General features: G+C 32.0%; 1 protein-coding gene across 1 annotated transcript in view; it reads right to left on the reverse strand.

The window, feature by feature from the left end:
* Positions 1–863: 863 nt before the first annotated feature.
* LOC136975339 (sialin-like) overlaps positions 864–27531 on the reverse strand; it is a 56919-nt gene continuing 30251 nt past the window's right edge. The window contains exons 3-10 of the mRNA XM_067270394.1: positions 6222–6452; positions 5983–6157; positions 5775–5908; positions 5558–5707; positions 5362–5494; positions 5120–5275; positions 1369–1454; positions 864–1293 (exon numbers count right to left, since the gene is read on the reverse strand). Coding sequence (XP_067126495.1) covers positions 1144–1293; positions 1369–1454; positions 5120–5275; positions 5362–5494; positions 5558–5707; positions 5775–5908; positions 5983–6157; positions 6222–6452 — 1215 coding nt within the window. The 3' untranslated portion in view covers positions 864–1143. The remainder of the gene's footprint in view (positions 1294–1368; positions 1455–5119; positions 5276–5361; positions 5495–5557; positions 5708–5774; positions 5909–5982; positions 6158–6221; positions 6453–27531) is intronic.

Consider the following 27531-nt stretch of genomic DNA (forward strand, 5'->3'; position numbering starts at 1 on the left):
TACCTATTACAATAAGAACAATCTTTATATTTACCGAGTTTAGTAACACAGTATCAGAAACAATACACACATACGGCGACATTCCGCAAAACTCGAAATGTTTTTATCACAGTACAAAAATAGAGAATAAAAAGCGAACACGTCATCTTTATTGTATTTCTTGGTATTATTGTATTTTGTGGTAGGATTCAAAAGTTCGAGGACGACTTATAGTAGTTTGTTTTGAATTGCTTAGAACACCGACCCACTACCACCTTCAAAGTAATCCTTTCGGTCAACGACACACCGTTTTCCAGCGCTTGTACAACTCTACTGTAAGCCATCTTATCAACTACATGTTTCCCGTGATGCTCTTTTTACCTCGTTTGATAACTGAGAGCGTTTCCATATCTTTGAGTCATCGTGTCGTTCATATTTGACTTTTTTCACATCATTAATTAATGACTCATTTGTTACTAAGTAGAGGAAGCATTATTTTATACGAATAGGCGTAGTATTTTTATGTACAAATTGCTTTTGGTAATTGTATTCTTGGAGGATTTTTCTACTGATGCTAAAAACAATTTTTTAAAATATGCTCGCAAACCTCGGTTTAATGTAAATACATATTTTTTGCGATTGTTTTACTACAAACTTGCAATTATTTAACGTTATATTATAAATTACTAAACTTCACACATTACTATAGAATAAAATTTTAATCATTTTTTCCAGTTTATGTAATAATTCAAGCAAGGTTAAGTATTTCTATATTTTTAATACACTGTAGTTAAAATAAAGTAAAATAAAATATAATACTCCAAATTTCAAATAAAAGTTTTTATTAATATTAAAAATTATATATAGAATGTATCATGATTAAATGCAATGATTTGCTCGAATAGTAATCTTCGTTTTACAGAGATTATGCTAAATTGCCGTTGGAATGATTTATATAAATGTAATAAATTATCACAATCTCTGTCTTATTGTCTTCTGTAATTAATCTGATCGCATATTTTTCTTCTATCAAAAATTAGAAGCAGGGTTAAGTCAGGATTGTCCTAGTATAGCACACATAACCAGTTCTGTATACCTTTGTATCTAATAATTCTATAAGCAGAAGTTTTATCATTCCAAATAAAATTCGATCTATATTCATGATTAATTGTTGTCTTGTTTCTTGTTGTCCGTATTAGTGGAAGCCCAAGGTTGAACTTTCGCAGTAGCTCCAAATATAAAAATTACACCACCCAGAATGTAAGCAGAAGACACCATATAGAAAACGTAGCTCCATCGAATCATATCTCCTTGCTTATATCAAAAATTTATGAATAATTTAGTATATTTTATATAAGTAAACATAAATGTGAAGAAATTTTGACTTACGTTTTTATCTAATATAACTCCAGAAACATAGGGTGAAAATATACCTGCTGCGTTATATAAACTATCAGTCAATCCGAAAATGACACCTAGATACAAATTAAATTAAGTAAAACTTATTAAGCATTGAATAAAATATTTTCTGTTATTTCAAAATTTTACATTATTTATTGTTTATCCTTTAGATGACAAAACAATATAAACTATGAAATGTACAGTAGAGCGTCGATAAGTGGAACCAATTGGGGACTGGGGTCCTTCCAGTTAATGATTTGTTCCAGTTTTTGACTTTGTACGAAAAAATACATTAACTTGTCCGATGTTCAAATTTTTTCCGTTGCGTGTCGCTTCGTGTTGAATTTTCGTCGATTTTAAGCCTAACGAAAATTTTTATAATAATCATTGAGGCTATCGTATCGTTAAAAATTATTTCTGCATTTTGTACAAACAAAATAAATATATTGAAGAATATAAAAACATGAAAATTATACTTTAGAAGTAAATTTAGTATCAAAAACATTCGATTCAGCACGACACAGTCCGACTGAAAATCGTTCCACTTTCCGGCCATTCCACTTACCGACGTTCCACTTATCGACGCTCTACAGTATTAGTAACAATTCGATGATTAGTAGTACTAAGATTACGCTTTATTTTCAGATTCTTAGTAAGTCAGAGATTAGATGGGAGCCATAATTGAAATTTGCCTGGAGCTCCATTTACCTGTAACGTGTCACAGTATGACACAATATGTTACAAGACCTGGTATGATAGCTCCTTCTTTGTGGTTGTGAGGATCAGTAATTTATTGACAAACCGTAACTTCTGGGCATGATTCGTGACAAAAATAGAAATATAATGACAAATATACAAAAAAAATGTACATTAAGTAAACATTTCCAAATAGAGTTTAAAAAATCCAAGAACGAATTGAACAACTTTTTCGGCAAACTTTAAAATTGTGTAGTGTTATTTGTTATCAGCTTTTATTTTAAACACTTTTTATATTAGTAAATGTTATAAAATTGCGAAAAGCCTAACTTTACAGATTGGAGATAAGATTTATAAAAATTAATGTAGTAAGGAACAAAATGTTCATTACGATCAATCACGCTCGAAATATCACAAAAAACCTACGTCCATTTTCTCACCCCTTCGACAGTTAACCACCAAAATATAACAGCATCAATCGCCTAATACACAAACCTTGCTGAAAAATTCACACATTTTCGAGAAAAGGCACAAGAGTTATTAAGTTTCAAAGCGAGTGAACAAAACCGTATCCCATTCATACATACAGAAAAAATTCCCCGCAAGTTTTGCCTCTATTTCTAGGTGCTCTGAGTCTAAAAATGTAAAAAACTTTGAAGGAGAGTCATTTTTCTTTTGTGGATTGCCATATCGACCATAAAAATAAAATTATCTTTGTTGTTATAAATGTCTTTCCCTAATCAACTTGTCAATGTATATATTTCAATCATCGAATACATCAATTGTACAATTAATTTCAAATTTGTATAACGCATAGGTTGTACACACATGTAAAAAATTGAAAATAATGAACTTGTAGACAAATTAAGACTCTACAGACAAAGTGGCTGTACGTAAATTACATAATGCAAATATGGTTCGTTTAAGTATTCCAAAAATTGTTACGATGAATAACAAGGAATTGGCTTAAAAATCGGTAAACATTGCTTAGATTTTAAATCGACTGATTAGCTGATACGATTTTAATTAAAAAGTTCAAACAATATGTTTCATAATATGTGCATAAAACCAACCTAACATATCTGTAAATAACCACACATGATCAGAACAATGGATAATCTTCGTGAACAGGTTGAACTGTATTATTTTACTTTTGTATGTGTTCTATTTTTCTTTGACCAATTATATTGGTCTACTCCGTGTATCTGCTGTATAAAAATTAATAAATTAGATTAAAAACAGGTAAAAAAGATTTTGCGTGACACCACTCTTTTAATATCATGCGCATAATTATGTTGCAGAAATGAATATTTGATTGGCTTTATTATGTTAGCAAGCTTTTCAACACATCATCCTTTGTGTATGCTTACGAAAATTTTTAGGCCAAACCGAAAGAATATTGTTTAATTTCAGCAATCCACTGGAACAATGCTGAATACTGAGTCAATTTTCTGGCTGCCTGGATACTATAACCTAATTTCTTAAGAACTAACCGCACACCCTAATTTTTTGTCAGGATAAACTTCGAGTATGGTTTAAGTAATACTGTGAAAATCGTCCCCCCCAAATTTCTTTCGAATCAAGGTTAAATGTTATATTTTGTTAGTTATATTTTTCTCAACATTTTTACAAAATTTTGTGATATATCAAAAGACGTTTCCGTTTGGAACTTTCTTGTCAACAAAAACGGAAGTACACTGATCTTTCGTTTTCTCATCCCCTTATACATCAAATTTTTATTATATTTCTAAATTGGAGTAATGTTATGTTTTTAACTTTTTTTATGTAAAATTATCGTATAATTTAGATATTGTAAGAAATAATTTAGAAAAAAAAAACTCAAGAAAACCTCCCATTTTTGGTGGTGTGAAGGAAAGAAATTTTGCTCTCTTTCCATTAAAGAGAAAGTTGATTTCTTTTCTACAGTGCTCTTATCACCACCTTCATCACCAAGTATCAGCGTCATCTGATAATTTATCCCCTAGAGATTGCCCTGTACATCCCTTTTACGTAAAAAAAATCTCTTATTTTGATTGTACGAAATCATCGAAATATACCGAATTTCGCGCCTAGAACAAGGAGTTCGCCATTGTCTCTCTTCGTGAGAAGAAGAACATAGAGGGTTCTCCAAAGTTCGCATTGGGTCTTCAAGAGAAGCAAACCCCAGAGGTCGTTTCCGATATATCCACTATCCTGAGTTCGTTGCCGATCTATATCCACTATCCTGAGTTCGTTGCCGATCTATCCACTATCCTGAGTTCGTTGCCGATCTATATGAAGTTGTCAACTCCAATTTATCATTGAAGATAACTACAATTTATCTATGAACTTTGAATAGAAAATCGTCGAACAAGACTTCAAGAATTTACTACATATTCATCGGAACTTAAGACAGTATGTAACTACAGTATTATTGTAAACTCTCTCTCCGCGAGATAGGTCTTAGGTTATAAGATAACTTTTGTAATTCATCTTTATGTTTCATTGTAATGTCCATTTAATTTTTGTTTTTATTAAATATTTTTGTTAGTAATTAACATGGGCTCATGTTTGTCTCACCTCCAGACCTATGTCCTTCCCACTTACTCGTGACCCTCCAACTCGAAATTCCCCGGTAAAATTGTCAGCGTGTTAATCCGCTCAATTGACTAATTGGTCTGAGGAAAAAGCAACTTATAGGAGATCTTACAAAATCCTGTTTCATTAAAAGTTTAGGAAGCCATTCTTCGACAACCGTGGGCTAGTCCTATCAACTGGACAGCCGATTAAGTGGCAACGAGCACTATTAAGACTTTTTTTTTTATTGGACTATTATACATCGTGAAACGGACGAGAAGCCTCAAATAAAAGGTCGACTCCGCAGTGGAATTGTCTTATCGCTCAACTGCGTGAGAAAGAACGTCTGGTTAAAAGACACATTTTATATGTATTGTCTGTAAGAGAAAAATATGTTTTCTTTATTTGTTAGTATTAAAACTCTTTCCCCCCGGTTAGCCCCTCTCAATAAAGTGTATTGATATTATTAAGACAAATTATGACTTACCTGCAAATTCTGGAGCTAAATCAAGAGCTATTGCAATATCGTCTGAAGCACTAAAGCCGAAACATCCCATTCCAACCATTAAACAAATAATTACATTTGTACTCTCGCATCCTAAAAACGAAATCGCTAAAATGCACGCTGCTGGACCAAACGTAGCTACATTTAAAATATGAAAAAACGTATTAAAGTTCTGCCTGAACTTTTAAAAAAAATTTTATAAAATTAAGACTGCAGTTTCTTACCAATAGTTTCGCAAATTTTTCTGATATTAGTTATACTTAAATATTTACGAGATTTCATGAAATCAGCAACAAATCCGGAAATAAACATGGCTATGCAATCCACGGAATAAATTAACGCACTCATTATTCCATTCTAAAACACGAATAATATACATAAATTTGTTGATATGAGACTTATGCATAAAAGTGCGCATACCTTCTGGATAGAGAAATGAAGAATAATCTCTAAATATGATGGAATCTTAGTCAATATTGTAAAATAACCGAAACCAAGACAAATTTTCGTCATAGCTAGTATGAATACTGTTCTGGATGTTAAAATTTGTTTCCAGGGAATATTCAATTTCTGTTTTAAGTAAAAGTGTATTTCTGAGAGATTAATCAAAATATAGCATAGCGAAAAGTGAAATTACCGTTTCCCCTGAAGCGATGTTTGTTACGCTTTCGTTAAGAAACGTCAATTCTTTGTCAGATATTCTGGGATGTTCTTGAGGTCTGTCATAAACTATGAACATAACACATAAAGAAAAGACAATCCCGCATATACCTGTTAAATATACAGATTACAAAAGATATAGACGCATATATACAGTAGAAAAGCATTCGTTTGTTTTTATTTACCGAATGTGTAGAAGCTGAAAGGCCATCCTATGTCTTCACAGATATATCCTGTCGTAATTAAACCAATAAACGTACCGACTTGCATACCAGAAAATGAAATTGATGATAATGTGGACTTTTCGTTTTCTGGACTCCATCTCCCTAACAGTGTAAGAGATCCGTATAATACAAGACCCTATGATTAAGAAAATTGTTATTATTCTTCTGTCTTCAATGGCAGTACAGAACTTTATTCTTACCTGTCCAAATCCGAAGATAGCTTGACATAATGATATAACTGAAACACTGACATCTGCACAAAAGGGTGTTAAAATGCTGAATATTGAAGATAGAAATGAAGAAATTATCAACATTTTCTTTGGACCAAATAAAAAAATAATTGTCCCTCCAAAGAGTTCGGAAAATACAAAACCATAAAATTCACTTCCGAGAATTATTCCTTGAGTAGGTTGTGACCATACATAAGAACTCTAAAAAATAGCAATAACAGTTGATGCACTAAATAAAGGTTTATTACTCACATTCTTACAAACTGATTTAAGAAATAAATTAGAATTACCAACATTGAATATGACAACTTAATAAACTTATTACATCATCATTAAGAAGATTCTTCCCACACGGCTATTACGTCATGCACTTAACACTCTGAGACCTACCCATTCCTGCAGTAATTGTAAATACAAACATTCTCAAACAGATTCAATTAGTATAGTATAGTAGGATATAATTGTAGTGTTATTGTATAGTAGAATATAATTGTATAGTATAGTATAAATTATACTATATTCTACTATACACTAATCTGAATTTTGTATAACAACTATTACAACAAACAATTTATGATGGACAATGACTTAGGCGGTTAATAAATTAGCATCTCAGTTTGGGTTCGTCAAACACCGAGTTCCTTCCTCCGAATGAAGTAAAAAAACTTTAGATGGATGGTCTGTTCAGATATGTATTATGTTTGTCTTTGCACACACTTCTTTTTTTTAAACACTATGAGTTGTAAAGTATTTATGTGAAATTAATTATGATATGTTGTCAAAAATCAAACGTGATAACAATGTTCAGTATACTATCAAAATTATTTAAAAACGTTCATATCATAATTGGACAAGGCTAAAATTTACTTTGTTTCACTAAAGCAAAATTACAGTTCTATGGTTTCTACTGATTAGCATTTTGGATAATTTTATGCTTTTTCACTTTGTGGTAGTAATTTTTAAAATGGGTGGTTCTGTTCTGCATGACAGTTTTCCTGTCTGAAAAACTAATTTTAGTGAATGATTTATGTTATAAGTTAAATATAATAAAATTCGACTGGCTTTCAAACGGCTGGGAGTTGAATATAGTAATATCCTAAGTTATGTAAGTAATGCAAACTGTAGACCTTTATGTAACTCGAATTTGTATAATTTTAACATTGGTAATTAATTAGTCAATACTATTTTTATTATATGTGTATTGTACTGTACTGTACATATTAGTAGTAGTGGTTCGATGCATGTTGGTGTATAATATTTAATTTGTATAAGAATTTAATGTGAAGCTATGATACAGTATAGATTATATTTCATTTTAATTCAAAAATTAAAATAAGTTTCGAAAATTGCGCCCTCTACAGTAGTGTCTGTGCCTTGAGCTAACTTGTGTGTGTTCTTTGTTCTTTGTAAAAAATAAACGTGCGTTCCATTTTTACAACATAGGAGAATTGTTATTTTAACTGAAGTGTAGTTAAGAATAAGTTTCGGTTAGGTACAAATGAGCACTCCCAGTATATTTTGAATCAGGTCCAATGTGTCATCGACCTAGCCGAGTCTACATTCTCTGTTGACGATCATCTTTCTGTTGTTAATAACATTGATGACATTGCAATGAAACAAGATATTAATCAGATGGTGGCTATTCATTCTGAGAAAGCTGAAAAAATTCTTGCTGAGGCCAAAAAGGCCACTAAAGGCCTTTAGTGTGTTTCTTCCACTGGCTGTCAGGGAAATGTGCGCATGAGAACCCGAATCTAGCCTCAGTTTCAGTGAGGTTGTTCGTACACCTGCTAAGTCAAACAAATCAGGGTCAACTACTGTTACCCCTTATTTCACTGTTCTCATCTATGGCAATTCAGGAACTGAATACTCTGAAAAGACCAAGCGAATTTTTGACTAGCAATATCAATCCCCAGATGCTGAAGATTGGTGTCCAAAGGATGTGTAGAATTCAGAAGGGTGGGCTCGCCATTGATCTGGCAAGTAAGGCTGATGTGGACGAACTGCAGAAGGCAGTTGAGAAGAGGTTCCTACTTTATGTGTCACTGTTCCAAAAAGTGCCACTCTTTTTTCAAAGTTCCTTAATCTATTAGTCAAGATGAACTACTTCACTTTATGTTCGAACAAAATGCCGAAATTTCGCGCTTTCCTAAAAAAGTTCAAGTGCGTGTATGTTTCTTTATCAGTCAGAAGAATCCATTGTTTCTTAATTGGGTGCTTGGGGTATCTCCTGTTTTGAGGGAGAAATTAATGAAAGGTCAGAAGGTTAATCTGAAATGCACAAGATGCAGTGTTGTTGACTATATACTAGTTAGTCAAGGTTTTAATATCTGATGATTTTGGAACGTCAAATTTTTGACATCCAGTGATTTGATTTTAATTTTACAAACATCTGAGGCAGTACTAATTAAGTATTTATGAAACCGTGCCAGTACTTATTCTGCAACTTAAACACCAACTATATAGTCTATTTACTTGGACACATGGCAAATTTCACCACCAATTTTTATTCAGTTGATACGCGTATTAGGTGCTTGTACGCGTTTCGAGTTGTTGACGCCCCTCTTCAGCCAACTAAAATACAAGTATATGGTTACAAATTGAAATATATAAATAAAACGTTATGCTGTATAAAACATACCTTCAAATCACAGATCTTTGTAAACATAAAACTGCTTTAAAACTTCTCTATACATTAATCAATTCTTGTTATCTGATGGAGAATTATACATTAAGTATCGCGTTTTAATCAATTTCCGATGACAATTCCGTAAGTCTACAACATACCTAGTCAATCTTTTTACAACGAAGCCAGAGATTTTATTGTACAAACAAATTCTTATTTAATTTTACACCTTTTTTTTAAAAAAATATTACTAATTTTAATGCGTATGACTGTGTTTTATGTTTACAAAAATCTGTGATTTGAAGGTATGTTTTATATAGCATAACCTTTTATTAATATATTTCAATTTGTAACTGTATACTTGTATTTTAGTCGGCTGAAGAGGAGTGTCAACAGCCCGAAACGTGTACAAGCACTTAATACGCATATCAACTGAATAAAAATTAATGATGAAATTTTCCATGTGTCCGAGTGAATACACTATATAGTTGGTGTTCAAGTTTCTGCAGAGTACAAGCTTTTCGATTTCTTTCCCTTAAAAAATAAACCTGTATTTTAAAGAAAATTTTTCACAGTAAACAGCACATTATTGTAGTGTACCCATCACCACCATCAGTTTTGTTGCCGTACAATAAATATAATTTATGGAGTGAATTACACTATTTCACAGTTTTTTTCTTTCTCAGTTCAATTCTCCCACTGTATGTCTGGATGAAAAAATTAGCCACTGCAAAATTTTCTGAATTAAATCCAACATATCCAAATTGTCTGAGTAACAATCCCTGCATGCCTCCAAACAATATACATGTTTGAATTTAAACGCTTCGTCATCAATTATAATCCTTGGTTTATCTAAAATAATGAAATGAATTTTATATAAAATTCTAATACTAAATTCAGAACATTTAAAAAAATAAGGTTACTATTTATTTTCGCCTTATTCCCACAATCGATACTCATTTGTTTGGTTGATTCTGATGATCAGCACCAATTTTTCTGTAAAAGCTAGTGAATGCTGGTCAAGTCTTTATTTATTGGAGATTACTTTGTATTTAACATGTTAGACCTACTGAGATTTTCGTTAATAATATACTCTTGTATTTATTACCCAAGGGTAGGGGATTTCTCTCACACCCATCAACTTCACACAACATGTTATTAGGTGTAATAACCTTTCTATTGTGCTTTATCTTGTATTTTCGGTAAAACTCGACAATTATATCAAAATTAAGCGGAATAATGTGTTTGTATTTTATAAAAATATGTATTACGTTTGTTTAAATGCTAATATTTTAGAAAACACGTTATATATTAGTAATATACAGATAAAAAATGAAGTCACTCAGGTCGATAACCCAATATCTAATGTCGACCTTCAAAGGTGGATGTTTTGTGATGACCTCAACAGATAACCTACACCTGAGATGTTACCTCCATTCGAGAATGTAACCTGCTTTCGAAACGTCGCATACTTTTTAGGGATATCCTCTTAATTAAATACATATTTTATGAAAGTCTGATTGTTAATAATAATAATACTGTTTTTTATTCATTCTTTTTAAATTGTAAATACTATAATTCGTAGCTATTTAAACGAGAATTATTTTACATTTATTGAAAGTTTGATGTTGTTAATAAAAATAATTTACTTTTTTAAAAATGGAGTTGTTTTGTTGGGAACGAACTGACATCTAAAACCGATTGTGACAACAGTATTTTACCGTTTTTATTTTTTCTGTATGTTTTATATTACACACCATAATTTGCCAGCTATTTCACAAGAATTCTAATTTAAAAAAAAAATTGTTTTAACATTTATTGAAAGAAAGATTAGAAATATAAATTTGACAGTATAATCTGTAATTTTAGAAAACATGCGAATAATCTTTATATATTGCTAATAAAATTGAAGTGGCTCTCTAAGGTTGATAACCCTCCTGTCCGACATACTTTTAAAAAGCCCTACGCCGAGACTCCACTAGCTTAAAAACAGGTGTATAACCCCTTGCCTAAAAAATTTTTAATCACGTGACCTTTTTGCGTTTGTTTTCGGATTGCAGTAGAAAGTCCGGCTAGCGAATTTTTTACAGTGATGGTGTTGTCAAAGTTATGCCTGTATGGTGATATATCAATATAAAGACAATGATTGAGTTTTTTTCTGTACTATAATTAGAAATGTTGTAAAAATAATATCTTTACTTTCATATATTAACTTTTATTATTGTATTATTAAGATAATATACACCACTTATAAGCTTAGATTTTTAATTACATACTCCTCGAAATTGAAGGATTTTCCTTTGGCTGTCCATATCATGTGTTTCAAGCATTCATTATTATAATCGGGATACCTCTTGTCGTAGATACATGAATACTTTTGGACGTTTTCGGTAGATCTTTCCAAATCTATTCTACAGTAGCCATGAGAGAATATACACAAAAGCTCGTTTTCTGCCATTTTCACACTGTCACAATGACCTAGATTTCACTGACTTCTGATTGGTGGATAGTACCGTTTTACGGCCGTATTCGCGTCAAAAGTTTAACACTGCTCAACTCGCTTTTACGCTGGTTTTATGACTTGCTCAGTCGTAAAATATCATAGTCACACGATTAAAGGCTTTTACGGCAAAGGATTTTACGCCCGTTTTTACGCTAGTGAAGTCTCGGCCTTAGGCCGCGACTCCACTAGCCGTAAAACCCGTCGCCGTAAAAGCTTCTAATCACGTGACCTATTTGCGTTTGCGCTCGGATTTCGGTGGAGGTCCGGCTAGCGAAGCTTTTTACGGCGACAGTACTATTACGGTGTATACGTAATATATAGATATAAAGAATATGATTAGATTCTACGAGTTTTCTCTGTACTATAATTACAAATGTAGTGAAAGTAATATCTTTACTTTCATATATTGCCTTATTTATTATATTACTAGCTGACCCGGCCACGCGTTGTTGTGGCTCAAAATGTATCTATTATAAATGTCTAACACTTCCCTCGTGGGGGAATTTCAAAAAATCTCTTTTTAGTGTATATTCTGTTGACGTCACCTATTAAAACGCAATTAAAAACGCAAAAAACAGCATGTAAAATAGTATAAATAGAAGCCGAGTTCTTCACAGTAAGCCTTAATCCTGTCTCTTTCCCGGCTGGAGAATATCGAAAAATCCCTTTTTAGTGTATATTCTGTTGACGTCACCTATTAAAACGCAATTAAAAACGCAAAAAACAGCATGTAAAATAGTATAAATAGAAGCCGAGTTCTTCACAGTAAGCCTTAATCCTGTCTCTTTCCCGGCTGGAAAATATCGAAAAATCCCTTTTTAGTGTATATTCTGTTGACGTCACCTATTAAAACGCAATTAAAAACGCAAAAAACCGCATGTAAAATAGTATAAATAGAATCCGAGTTCTTTACAGTAAGCCTTAATCCTGTCTCTTTCCCGGCTGGAGAATATCGAAAAATCCCTTTTTAGTGTATATTCTGTTGACGTCACCTATTAAAACGCAATTAAAAACGCAAAAAACCGCATGTAAAATAGTATAAATAGAAGCCGAGTTCTTCACAGTAAGCCTTAATCCTGTCTCTGTCCCGGCTGGAGAATATCGAAAAATCCCTTTTTAGTGTATATTCTGTTGACGTCACCTATTAAAACGCAATTAAAAACGCAAAAACCGCATGTAAAATAGTATAAATAGAAGCCGAGTTCTTCACAGTAAGCCTTAATCCTGTCTCTGTCCCGGCTGGAGAATATCGAAAAATCCCTTTTTAGTGTATATTCTGTTGACGTCACCTATTAAAACGCAATTAAAAACGCAAAAAACCGCATGTAAAATAGTATAAATAGAAGCCGAGTTCTTTACAGTAAGCCTTAATCCTGTCTCTTTCCCGGCTGGAAAATATCGAAAAATCCCTTTTTAGTGTATATTCTGTTGACGTCACCTATTAAAACGCAATTAAAAACGCAAAAAACCGCATGTAAAATAGTATAATAGATGCCGAGTTCTTCACGATAAGCCTTAATCCCGTCCATCTCCCGTATTCGCTTCAAAAGTTGAACACTGCTCAACTCGCTTTCACGTTGGTTTTACGACCTGCTCAGGCGTAAAATATCATGGTCACGTGATTAAAAGCTTTTACGGCGAGGGGTTTTACGGCCCTTTTACGGCTAGTGGAGTCGCGGCCTTACCAGGAAAACAGACGCTTCCTTATGATCTAACCTAGTTTAAAAAAGCGTTACCTTCAAAGACGAACTTGTCCTCTTAACCTAACCTAGTTAAAAAAAAGCGTTACCTATTTGTAAAGGCGTTACCTCTAACTCAATTGTAGGTCGTGAGCTGGAAATAAAAAGGAAGTGATTTTCCCCAAATTTCACTCATCAATTCTTCCACTAAAATAAAACTGTCTAAGAAGAAGTCGTGTCTTCTGATGGTGGTAAGTAATTTTTTATTTTAATAATAATCATATCAAACTTAATTTAAATTATAATTTTGTTATAAACTAATTGTAGAATTTGATTTTGATTTTAGGAAAAAAGTAAGAGACAAGGTGCTAAAGCAAAAACTAGTGAGGCTGGTAAATGCAAAAAGATGAAATTCGATTTAAATCTAACAGCTGATAAAAGTGAGCAGATAAAAAGCCCAAATTTTAATTTAAAATTAGTCAAACCGAAATAATAGAAATACAGGAGTTTCAGACAAATTCTTATGTCTGTTTCACAAAATTGAAGGGATTGTATCCATTCAATAGGTATATCAACGTGAAAGATTTTCACAAGTGTAAACGAGTGTTTGACGCAATTGGACAGCATTTAGAGAATTATACCAGATTTTAATTATGTTTGATAAACGAAAACAGAAATGCTACATTTAATAGTATGTTTTATTGCATAATTTTAAGTATATAGAAAAATTTATTGTGTGGTAATATTTTATAGTATAATACTTTTTTAATTGCGATTTAAAATTATGATATAATCATAATTTTTTTATACAAAATTTATTGTATAATAGTTGATTTAATTGTAGAATTTCAATTTGTGGTTTTTATAAATAAAAATGGCTTTCACATTTGTATTAAGAAAAATGCCTGCAAAGGGTATGTCAGAACTTATAGAACACTTATCTCTAATTATACAGATCTAAGTATTCTACTTGAAAATATCAGAGGTAATATTTATATTTTGACAAATGATGATTTAATCTCAAGAATAAAATTTTCATCAAATTTAAAAATAAAAATTATAAAAAAGTTCAGAAAATGAAATTATTGCGTATTAGGATGTGTTTTCCTCCAGTCGAGTAGAAGATATTTTATCTCAGTATATGCCGATGAAAGCTTAACAAATGCTTTCGATACAATTTTAAACTTCATCGGTCAGTTTATAAAATTGGACCAGGGTGGATGGTTAAGGAAATTATATTTTTGGATATTCGTTTGGGAATTTATAAGGCTTAGAGTGGGGATATGGTAATATCGTCCATCCAAAGCATTTAATCAATAAGCATTGTTTGTTGAATATTAAGTTTGGCGGTTGTATTAAGACTTCACAAAGAAAAATAATTCTAAACATTGAAATTACTACGTAAGCCATGAAGAAAGAAAAGTTCCGAGGTATTTCTTAATTTACATACACACACACACACAAATTTAATTTAGTAATAAATTAAACATGAATTTATAAAACAAGTTTGTGCATGATATTCGCTATTTGTCACTGAAATTTATTAGTTAAATATTCTGTTTAACCATTTACCTCTTTGTCACTAGATGTAGAATTTTGCTGAGACATTTCTGGGCATTGTGTTGAACTTGTATTATACATACTGGAGATGGCTGAATGATTAACCATGGCTAATATAGCCACATTCAGCACAGATCTTTGGCAATGCATTATTGTATGTAGCCAAAATATAGAGAATACCAATATGTAACGAGTCGGAACATAACCTGAAAAGAAAATGTTCGAAAAATTGCAAGTTAAAAATTTGAACAAATTTAAAAGTATTAATGTTTAAGTAAAAATTATTTAGAATATTCACGTATAATTTAAAGTTTACGTTATATATCTATTGAAAAATCTTGTTCCATTTGAAAGTACTGCATCATGATTTACTGAATGTTTTCTTAGATGAACAATGATTTTTTTTACAGGATGGCCGAAAACACATTTTGAACAAGTCTAAAATTGTCAATTTCTATTGCGTTGTTTTAAGGTAACTAATACTATTCGTCTGCCCACCACTTGCTTACATCTGTATAACATAATGCATCATTCGCATACCCTTCAAACAGTAGTTACAGCTCACCTATATTTTGAGCAATTTTACATAACAGTACTATAGATTGCGTTATTTAGAAAACAAGGTTTATCATCTCTTTATTCACAATTTACCTATTAAAAAGTAGTGTTTATGAAACCGTTTTCAAATACTGTTAAAGCCATTCACATTTTGAGTTCTATATAACGACATTCTGAATTATATATTTGAAGACAGCTTATACTTAACTTTTTTGTTCTTAAACTATCCTCTGCTTGCTTAGCACTTACAGAAATATTAAATATTTATTAATTTAATACTTCTCGAAGTGCATAAATTGTACTAAAGTGTTCTATTAGCATTAATAAAGTAATTAAAATATGATCATATTGGTTACTTATTGTGTGGACTGGAAATAGTCTAGTATATATAATATAGGGGTAAAAAGGTGAAAGAAGGTGAAAAGCAAAAAAGTAAATGAAGTGCACAAAAAATAAACTTTTGTGATGTGGTTTGATATGAAAAATTGTTAATTAGTGGTTTGCCATTAAACTTTAATATAAAAATATGCAATTGAATATTTTAAAAAGACTATACTTGTGTGATTGTTGGTAAAACTTTAATTTGAAGTTTATACTTTTTAGTCTAAAAAGGTTCGATGCTCAGATTCACAGAAAATCATTAAAATCATCGTATACGAATATAGGTCTGCTACGTAGCTTACTAATCTGTTGTGAGCCAAGGCCATACATAAAAGTAAATTTGACAGTTATGCCAGATGTTTGAGATTGGTTTCTGTGGCATATTTTCTGATTTTCAACGTATTGTAGATAGAACTACTGAGAATGTAATTACATCGTTAGGCAATCCATTATTTCTTAACGTATGTTCGTGCCCTGCTATAAAAATTATTAAATAGATAATTTTCGTTAGAGCATACATTATGAAATCTCAGGCGTAAGCAAAATGTTGAGAACTCCAAAATAATTTGGAAAATAAAGTGTCTAATTATAAGAAATATTAAACTTTAAAATTTGAACAATAGAGTGTGTAATGATCTAGTTGTAGTCTCTTTAATCCGAAAAATTGACGGTAGAGTGTCTCACAGCTTAACAGGTTTAAACTCCTTTATTGCCTTTTTACAAACGCATTTTGGATCACTATTATTTTTTCTGATTCCTCTTCAGTGCTTAAGTTCTTCATATACTCCTTAACACCTATACAGTACTTTCGAGTTCTGTTTACATTGCCATCTAAAAATACGGTTATTTACCCTTGCAACAGTGCACTACAGCAATAGTACAGTCAAATCGTACTGTCAATTTTTTGGATTTAAGAGACTACTACTAGATCAACATATAATACAGCTACCAAAGAAAATTTAATAAGAGTGTGTAATAAATTTGAATAGAGTGTATTGTGCTTTTTTGGTTAATAGAATGTATTGGTTGGTATGTATCATATAAATAATTAGTATTATTGTGAGACTCTGGACAGGTCCGAACCCTCATTAATTTTCGAATTGAAATATATTTGAAAGAAAAAAGGATAGAATCCAGGAACATATATATATATATATATACACTTTTTTTTGAAAACGCAATGCGAACTTTTAAACAATAGAAGAATGTAAGATATAAGTGGATCATCTTTGATTGGGTATCGAATTATATATAATATAGATACATAATACGTTTGTTTAAATAAAACTATATATATCAGTCAGCCATTTATTGCATCAATTTAGTGTACCAGCACTCACCTATAAAGCAGAAACGTGGACACTAACAAGCGAAATAATACAGGGTCACAGATATCACAAAATATAAATACATGCATGCTGGTCATTACGAATAGAGACAAAAATAGAATCAATCGGTTTAGAAGTAGAAAAAGCTATAAAATATAAAGATGATCAAACCTTCAAAATGGCAATGGGCCAAACATATTGCTAGAAGATAAGATAACAGATGGACTATAAATATCCTACACTGATACACACGAAAAATTAAACCTAAAACACATTGGACATGGAAAAATGAAAAAGATTAAAGGAGATCTTCATCCAGTAGTGGATTGACAATGGTTGATTGGTTGATGATGTGTGATATATTATATATATATATATATAATGCTCTACGGTTAAAGCGTTAAATAGATCAGAGCGATAGGCAGTGATGGATGCTACACTATTCCCAGTCCAAACAGTAAGTAATCAATGTGAACATATTTAAATTACTTCTAGAAGTAAAGAACGAACGGAAGATTGTTTAAGTGGTAAGACATCTGTAAGCTAAGTAATCATAGTGAAACTAACTCCCTTCCAGGCCAATTCTTTCTTTTTCGAATATCCTAAATTTGAATGCAATATCATTTAACTCGAAAAACATATCATTCAGAAGCAACACATTTTAAACGAATCTTTTGGAAAATTTTTATTGTGATAATAAACATAATTTATTGTTACACCTCCCTGATCAGCAACTCCTCAACGATATATGCTCGCGAGATTTTCATCCATGTTTAATAAAAAAAAGATTTCTGTTTTTTATTTCGTATTTTTATTTTTCCTCAGTACAGTCTTAAAGTTAGCAACTGCCTTGTAATCTGTGTAAACAAATTTATAAAGTTTTCTTTACTAAAGACGTGCTGTTATATATAATTTATTGTTCTATTAAGCGCTATGAGCCAACAAATTACCCTTAAGAGCTCCCGCAAACTACAATTTCCTAGCGCATAGATAACTCGTTCACAAAAAAATAATTGGGTAGAAATTTGAAAAAATTGTAGAACTATAAATTCTGACTGTAGTCTTTTGTCTGTCTGTCCTTCCTTAATCTCGAGAAAGGAATTAGATAGATGCAAATGGAGTCCAAATATGAAAAGGTTAGGGCTGGAAAATCCATATCAATATAGGAACTTCAGGTTTGGTCTTTATATATATTCTCGAATTATTGTTAACATATAATTTTAATCTTAATGAATTTATTGTATTTTAAACTATATTTATATAAATTACATAATTTTATGAACTATATTGTATTTTATTTTATTTTTTTTTGTTTGAATTCATCAGACAATTGTTAGCTGTCAGTTAAGACGCCATTTGCACTCACATCTCGAAGATTGTGTGTGAATACCACACCAGAATCGTTTATGTTTATCAATCGACGTTGTAAAGAAATTTCGCCTATTTTACTAATTTTAGGAAATCCCTTTTTAAATTTTTAGTAATACCAGTTAAAAATAAATCAGAGAAACGAATAAGAATAAAATATTATCTATTAATTCTTATACATCTCACAACATGCGAAAAAAACGAAGAGGATAAACGTCGTTTTTTCCTTTTCCATGGTGTTAGATGAAAAAAGCTACTCTACCGATGTCACGTAAACGCATTTAATTCTTAAAAGACAACAGAAAAGAATCACTACAGAATGAGCAAATTATGCTTATCGCAATTACTTTAACTTCCTCTGGAACAAAATCATGATTGTTCAAAACGAAAAATAAAATAAAAGAGAATGACAAAATTCAGACATTTTGATTTGTTGTGAAACCGTGTTGTATTGTCTTAGAAGTGTTAAACACAAAATCGTGTTAATATGATTGTTATTGATTGCCATGTATATGTGCCATGTGATTGTTATTAACACGATTTTGTGTTCAACACTTCTTAAAAAAATCAGTGAGAGAGCGAATGAAGAAAAAAAGACAAAAAGGTGAAGATAAAAACAAAGAGAAAATAAAGGAAATCGAAAGAGAGAGAAAGTAAAAGAGTGTAAAAGTGAAGTAAAAGGTGACATTAAAAAAAAGAAAAAAGAAAAAAAAGCATAAACAAGAGACAAAAAAGTAGAAAATCAACACAACACCCAGAAAGGAATTCAACTCTTAGAAGAAAAGACAACTCTTTTCCAGGTATGTCGTGAGTCGCAAAGTTCGGTTACGCACAGCTAGGTACTCCCCATTTTACAAATAGAAATAGGCTAGCTCCCTAAAACTCATCTTTACTTACTACTAATTTAAAGCAATTTCAAATGTTATCTTTCATTTTTCCATCATACATTTACTCTTTTATTCTTAAATTAGTTTACTTAACTTAACTTAACTAGCACTCAGCCCTCTGAACGGCTCATTCTTGGACTTCAGAATGAGTCCTACCCTCGTTTATTAACTATCTGTCTTTCGTTCTTTTTCTTACCTAAATCGGAGGTGTGTTCGACAACACACACCTGGTCGCAGTGTCGTAACCTAAACTCTTGTAATAGAATTTCTGACGGCCCCCAAACTTCCAAGTATTATTCTTACTTCATATTTTACAAATAGAATGCGAGGCGGAAGCGCCGTAGTTCAAAAATTTACCAACTCTGACTCCTTCCAAATACATTTGATTGTGTCAATTCTGACACCACAACACTGCGGAGCAGGGCGAAAAACGAATCCAGCAATGTACGACATTCAACTGGAATACGTTCCTAAAACAGCACCATGAACCAGTTAGAAGTTAGTGGATCTCAACAGCATTATTACATCATTGTGGAAAACGAGCTTTATGCACACATGCTGTTCTATTTCTCGGTCTAATCGCTTTGCTGTTGGTGAATTTTTCGATTAGTTTTAACATTAGTTATGAACAACCAAGTGACCAGTGCCGTAACTTAGCAAGTGAAACACAAGGCCAACTTGGAAGGGGGCCCAAAATGCATGTATTTGTTTTATTATTTCTCCAAACGTAATAAATTAAGAAGCCTAAATGCAATTATTGTAACTATGCTTCGTTTCTGTCAATTTCGCGCGAAGAAGTGTATACTTTTGAAACTTGGAGCAGTACCGTCGCCGTAAAGACTTCGCTAGTGGCGCAAGACCGCAACCACAATTCGAACGAAAAAGCAAATACGTCACACGACTAAAAATAATTACAGTCAGGATTTTTACGGTCATTTTACGCTAGTAAAGTTTCGACCTAACATGAAAAGCAAAGCCAGTTTAACGTATAACTAATTGGAAAGCAAGCCTTCTTGCGTATTGTGTTTACCTCATTCCATTAATCTAATGTCTTGCAGAAAATTTCAGAAATTAATATTTAAGGAAAATCACGGTTTTGAAAACTAAAGATGACGAAACGACTAAAACTATTTTTAAACACTTCGTATTATTGATAAATTTCACAAATTATAAGGAATTGTTAATGATAAAAACTTCAACGAGTGAAGGATTAAATACTTCACAAAGTTCGAATTGTGTGTGCTTTTAGATAAAAATACTCGTGCATATTATTTTTGCATGTATTTTCTGATATATCTGTATAGGTGACAACAAAAACACAAAGCGACATTGAATTCAAGTAACGTTTCACGTAAATACGGTATATTTCGGGTCAAAACCGAATATTTAAACAAATTATAATAATGTATAAAACCCCTCAATAGCACTTACTTTCATAAGATTTTCGAGATTCTCGTGAAGTGTTGGTTGGAGTCTCCACTACGAAAATCGAAACACTTGAAGACGTACGAGGTGGCTCAGTCATTTGCAAAATGGAATATAATTTTGAACTCTATCTCAGACGGAAAAAATTTTCAATTAAAATTTATTGCAGTATCATTTTATTTAAATGCGAGTTATATTTACTATAACCTGATCGTCTGTCCTTTCTGTTGTTATTCATTTTATAAGTTTTTAATTCTAGGTTGTCATGTAATAGACATCCACCCAGAAAGTATGTGAATCGACCGGAAAATGACCTGCAAGATTTTAACATTTTTCGGCTAGTGGACCTTGAAATGACGAGAAATGCAAAAACAAGTTGGGTTATTTTTCGATGTTAGTGTCTACGTGCAAGCGTGATTTTTCCCTTTCTATATAAAGCTTAATAAATGCCTTGTCTTTTGACAAAAAAATTTTGAACTTTTTCACGAAGATTTTTTATTATGAGTAATGTTGCTAAGAATTTTCATTAAATTTTTAAAAAATGTTTTGAAATAAATATATTTTATGAAATTATTAATCATAATTTTTAACAAAATTAGACCGAATGATCCTAATGTGTCGAAGAAATGAGAAAGATAATATTTTAAAAATTGTGAATTGATCCCTATTTATCGAGTAATGATATATTAATTAAATGAAACAGGGTTTCGGTTAGTCTGACATATTTTGAAATAACAACGGCGCTATAGATAAGGTTCAGGTATCGAATTAAAGCTCTCATACTGCACATATTGCTGTTGAAGAGATATTTCAAAAAGGTGCAATAATTCAGGCGTGAGAAAGTTTAAAATACATTTAAGTATATAAAACAAACATGTCAGGGTTCCGCACCCTGTTAACTTTTTCAATTTAATAATTGTAAATATTAAAGTCAAATATAAATGCAGTTTATTTAATAACATCATTGTTTTTAAGAACATCATCCTCTGCCAACTGGACCGCATCAATTTTCTATCTCTCAAAAGTCCGAACGGGATCAGAGCAGCTACTTTTATTTAAATTTGAAGATTTATAAGTAATGATAGCAATTAAGTTATTACGGGTAAAAAGAAATAAAGAATTCCAGGAAAGTCCGTCAAGCATGTTTTTAACTTTGTTTTTTTATTTTCAATTAATCGATTAATAATCACAAATTATGCTAATAATTGGCAATATTATTTTATGTTTTGAGAGTTTATGCCATACGAGTACTAAGAGGGCCTACTTTATCAAACACATCATCGGTCCACTTGGGTTTAAGTATGAAGGGAATTCTTTCTTTTCTTTATAGTATGGATGCCATTTCGGACCACCCACGATGGCAGTCTGATGCCTTAATTCGTCTGGAAGCAAATTACTTAATGATATGGCTAAAATATATATTCAGCATTTTGCAGTTTCATTTTTTGTAATTATAAGGCAAAATATTATGAAAAATCCATACACATAAATACGAACGACCCATTTTAATGTATTATTAATATTTTGTAAGTACGTTTACTCTATTGTGTAATGGAAAGAAAATTTGTAATTTAAACGAAATTTTTTTTTATAATCCATTGTGTACATTTTTAATAATATCTATCAAATAAATTGCGTATGACTTTCAAACTCTTATTTTTATATTATTTATCGTATTTTTAGAATAACTAACAGTTTAAATATATAAATTTATTATGTAAATTTAATATTTCATAAATGGCATCTAAATATACCTGAAGTGATGATTTTGCGCATTTTCATTGTATTATAGTATTATCATTTTATTATAGTATAGTACGGTGGTCGACCTTCGCGGTGTTATTCTCACGCAACGAAAAATAACGTCATACTGAGCCGGAAACCGCGTAGGTCGCCGTTTGTTTTCGCAAAATTAGCAGCGATATCACTTGGGCTCGCCGACGAAAACCGATACAGATTTTTCGCGAAAAAAATCGACGAAAACCGAAACCGACGATAACTGAGGTATTACTGTATAAAGGAGGATGCACACATGCGGCGCGGCAAGAAAAAGCGGCAGAATGACGTCACTTTTTTGCCGCAGAGGTCTATTTCGTGCCGCTTTTCTCGTGCCGCAAAAGTTCGTCGAATTCTATCTTTCGCGGCGGCCGCCGCTGAGACGCATTTCTATCAGCCAATAACAATTCGTCTGGCTGTCTCATGAGAGAATTGAATCACGGGAGAACAATGTAGTGTTTTAATGGCGTATAGTTCAATACCGTACATTGTGAAAAATAGAAACTGAGAGGTTATAAATATAACATTCGATATGAAAGCTTTTTTTCGAATGGTCGAAAGTTATCCTCTTTTATACGATAAAAGTAGAAAGGAGTTTAAACATGTTTCCTTTAAAATACTTATTGGACGGCTATAGGAGCTGCTTTTAACGTTTCAAATAAGTACCTAATATTTTTGATAGAAACTTTTATGTATACTTTTTTACAATGTTATACTTTTTTAGCTGAAGAATCCATAAAAAAATGGAACAACTTAAAAGACCGGTATATGAAAGTAAAAACAACATTGATAAATCGAAAAGAAGTGGTGCAGCTACTTCCAAAATTTATAAAACAAATTGGAAGTATTTCGACATATTAAACTACAAGGCATATGTTAAGAGGCGGTTTAAGAAATGAACACTTAAAGTAAGAAAGTATTAACAAGTTAACACTATTTTAACATATTTTGTTTTTATTAAAACTAAATTTATCTTATCTTGTAGCACGTGCACGAACATACCAGGTATGCCTCAATCAGAATCTGAATTCGTGGTAATGTATTATGAATAATATATGTATTTTCAACTTTAGTCTTTTGTCCACATGAAAGCTAAATTATAAGAAAATATACTGACATTTCTAACTTTAGGTTAAGTTGCTGATAAAATGATATAGAAATTCTTTTTGCCAATAGTATGAAGACAATTCCAACAATTTAGAGACAATGAATATGATTCTTTATAAATTGTACACATCAGAATGATATAGAATAAGATGCAGTGATCAAATGTTTACATGTAATTGTAGCTATAAAAATAATAAATTTATGTGCAATATCTCACTTCATACAATTTTCAGTTTACTAGTATCTGATTGAAAATTATTTCATGTGTATATTATTTTTCTAATTTTTAGAATTCTGATTTTGAGTGTGAAGATACAACCAATTAGTTGCCAAAATTTCTCATACAGAATAGGTATTTTTATATTATATATAAATTGTAAAGATTACAAATTGAATCAAAGTGTTATTTCACTATGTCTCTAAATATTAATAAATTACATATATTTAATACTTTCATAGCATGCCTGAATTGACAGGGGCAAGCACTAGTAAAATGTGTCACCCCAACCATTTGTACATAGCCCATTTCAGTCCTCTCAATAATTAAATATATATATATATATATTGTTTCATAATTTTAATTTTTTTAATAAATATTTGAAGTGTTCTCTAAAATGTTTGTTTTTATTTCATAATTTAGGAAAAGGACTAGAAATGAGGATGATGATGATTTTGTAGACATCATAAAAGAAACATCGGGTGGCATAAAAAAAATATTTAGAGGAGAGCGAAAATAGCCGCGATGTAGTGTTTCATTTCGTAAATAATATCGGTCTAAGACTGAAAAAATTTAATAGAAAAAAATGCTCTCAATAATGCATAGAATGGAAAATCTTGTTTTCGAAAAAAAAATGAAACTTTTACAATAGTTTTAAATAAAAAGCATGTTTTCTAAGTTCACTTTGTTGTTGTGTTTTGCATATAATAACAACGGTTGACAAAATATATATAGCTTTGAATACAGTCTATATCATATCATTTTGCCAAATAATCTTTCTACAGATGTGAAATTACGGTAAAGCATTGATTATTTAAATATTATTCGAGCATTGATTTTTGCAATTTGATACAGTTGCAAAACTACAACAGATATTAAATATATGATCCAAGAAAAAAGAAACTGGTGAAAGCTCAGAAACCAACAAAAACAATAAATTTAGTTAACAGCTATGATCGCATCAAGTTATAAGAACATTTTTAACTCTAATGTTTTCAGTCAAATTTTATTTATGAACTAATTAGTGGCATCTATATATAATTATTATTACAGATAACATCTTAAAAATTATTTATAGCAAATATCTTACATGAAAATCAAAATGTACAATATTCAAAAACTTAACTCATTTTTGCGTATATCATTAAAAATTTTATTTAAAATTAATATAGATTTTATAACAGTAAACATTTAATATATGACAGTATTCTGCCAGGGAAGTGCTCCATCATTCACAAAATATTTAGTATTCTGTTAAATATCTTATAATGCTGTTTCATTTTTGAGAGAAATGGTTTGCACCAAGTCTATTGATCTTACCGAGTCCATTACTTCCTTCATTTTCAGTTCTTCTTTGGCCAGATACAACTCTACTTTGCCAATCTTCTATATCTGTTAATCCAACAGGACAATATTTATTTCTGAATTGTCCTGTCAGCAAAAAGCTATGCAAGCATATTGTTGTTTTTGCAACATTGTCTATATTCTCCTCACTTAATTAAAAAGTCTTCTATAAATCCTCCATCTACTACTTAAAATTCCAAACGAATTTTCAATTACTCTGCTGGCTCTTGAAAGATGGTAATTAAAAATTTTTTCTTTCCACATTAAATTTTTTTTCGTAAGTAAGGCTGCATCAAGTATGTTGTTAATAAAAGGGCTTCATCACCCACATAAAAGTAAGGAAGTTCAAATTCATTTGATAATTTAAGACTATTGTTTCAATGCTGGTAGAGATCGATGGGGTTTTATTCACAAATTGTGCTCACATAAGGTTAAAACACACTGTGTTTTGAGTAGTGCAAACGAACAACCTTGGAGGAGGGAATGCTTCTCTGGAGGGTATTATGGATCATCTGTTAGATCACTTCTGTCCTTCAGACAATCCAAAAAAGGATTCCTTGCAGCGAAGCAACAGAGGATTTCTTCCAGTGAGAATGTTCACTAACAACGACTCTCCATTCACATTTTTTGAGATTAATGACATTATTAATAAGCTTAAGAAGAAGAAAGCTCCCAGTCCAGATATCATATCATCAAAAATTGTCAAAGAGATTTGAAAGATTCGTCCTGACATGATGCTGAACACATACCACCTATGCCTCGATTTTGATATCTTTCCCGAGTCCTAGAAAAGGGCTCAGCTGGTGGTGATTCCCAAAAACGGAATGAATCATCTACTTTGGGCAACATGAGAAACATCTCGCTATTCTCTTTTTTAAGAAAAGTACTTGATAGGCTCTTTTATGATCTTTTTTCCTGGCATCTGGAAGGTAACGAGCTTTTTCATACTACTCAATATGCCTTTGTCGGCAGAGGAGCACAGCAGATGCCCTAATTGATCTTACTAATAATAGACAGCAGTTACTTGAGCACAATAACTGTCTTCTGGATTAGTCTCGGTCTTCAAAATGCAATCAATACTGCTTACTGGCCATAGATCCTCCGTAATTTGGTGTAAAGTAGCTGCAATTAATACCTCTTTCACCTTGCAGAAAACTTCATCTCCGATAGAGAAGTCATCATGTCATCGGGACCACAGTACGTTTACCCGCCAACTTCAGAGGGACTGTCCACAAGGGTCTGTCTTTGGGCCCCTTCTTTGGAACATTCTTTATGATAACTTCTCAAGAACAGACTTTGGTTTCAAAAGCCGCATATTCACTTATGCGGATGATGATCTCATCATCTTCCCTGTGACAATCGAGGCAGAGCATGAAGACCGCAGCTTCCAATATTCTTTTAGTGGGGTGTGACTGGGGCAAGTGCAACAAACTTGTTTTTAATATATCAAAAACAACACGTATTATTTTCTCAAAGCCATGCAACACAGACTTATATATTGAAGGACTCCATGTATCTAGATAGAAGGGAAGTCTGTCAAAATCGTTAGAGCTCAAATTTCTGGGCAGAATTCTGGACAAATGACTTACCTGGTAGGTGCATATTACGCATATTACAGATAGAACAAACGTTATTTTCAACAGTCCACAAAGAGCTGCCAAGAATAAGTGGTGTTTGGGTTTTGATGCTATCAATCCAATTAACAATTGTATGTTCACACCAATAATCACTTATATATGTTCCGTTGAAATGGAGTGTGCAACAACTCGCTCTACAGGCACAGAATGTTACAGGGCTACAGAAGAGGGCCTTGATCTGGCACACCTGTGCATACTCTACTGCCTCCAACCAGTCTCTGCAGGTCATTGCTAAAAAGCTTTCCATCCACTTACAGCTTCAGCAGACTTCTAAGCGATATTTTATCTTCAGAGGGTTTGAGATCGATGTTGAAAACTTCTTTTTTCCTATGGGGGAATGTACAAGATTAACAGGAAAGTAGACAAACTTCCACACCCTTCGCACAGGAGGAGGCTATATGCAAGACAGGATTACTTGATAGACATGGAAATTTTCACCGATGGATCGAGGACTAGTAATGACACAAAAAAGACATACCCAGTCCCTTTTCTGTGGTTTCGAAAGGAAAAGAAATTTTCTTTGACACATGTATTATTTCCTGCAGTGCTTGGTCTTCTGGGCTAAGATCTTTGCTATTCTTTTGGCAGTTCGTTGGTGCGAGGAGTACCTTGTTAAAAGGGCGATTAACATAATCACCGACAGCTCTGTGGCTGTGCATACCCTGAAAAACAAGGACAGTCTTAATCCATTGTGCAGGGACATTCTCAACACTATCTCAACTAGTTCGAACAATTTTTCTATTGAGTGGACCAGTGGACACTGTGGTACCCCAGGGAACAAAAGAGGTGACCAGCTAGCACGGGCTGCCGCCGATTGTCATGACATCTTCCCCGACTACTATATTCTTCCAGCCTCGAGACTTAATCTTCTCCTTTGCAAGGAA

The sequence above is a fragment of the Centruroides vittatus genome, unplaced genomic scaffold (genome assembly GCF_030686945.1).
Source record: "Centruroides vittatus isolate TY-2023 unplaced genomic scaffold, ASM3068694v2 contig_370, whole genome shotgun sequence".
Classification (NCBI taxonomy): Eukaryota; Metazoa; Arthropoda; class Arachnida; order Scorpiones; family Buthidae; genus Centruroides; species Centruroides vittatus.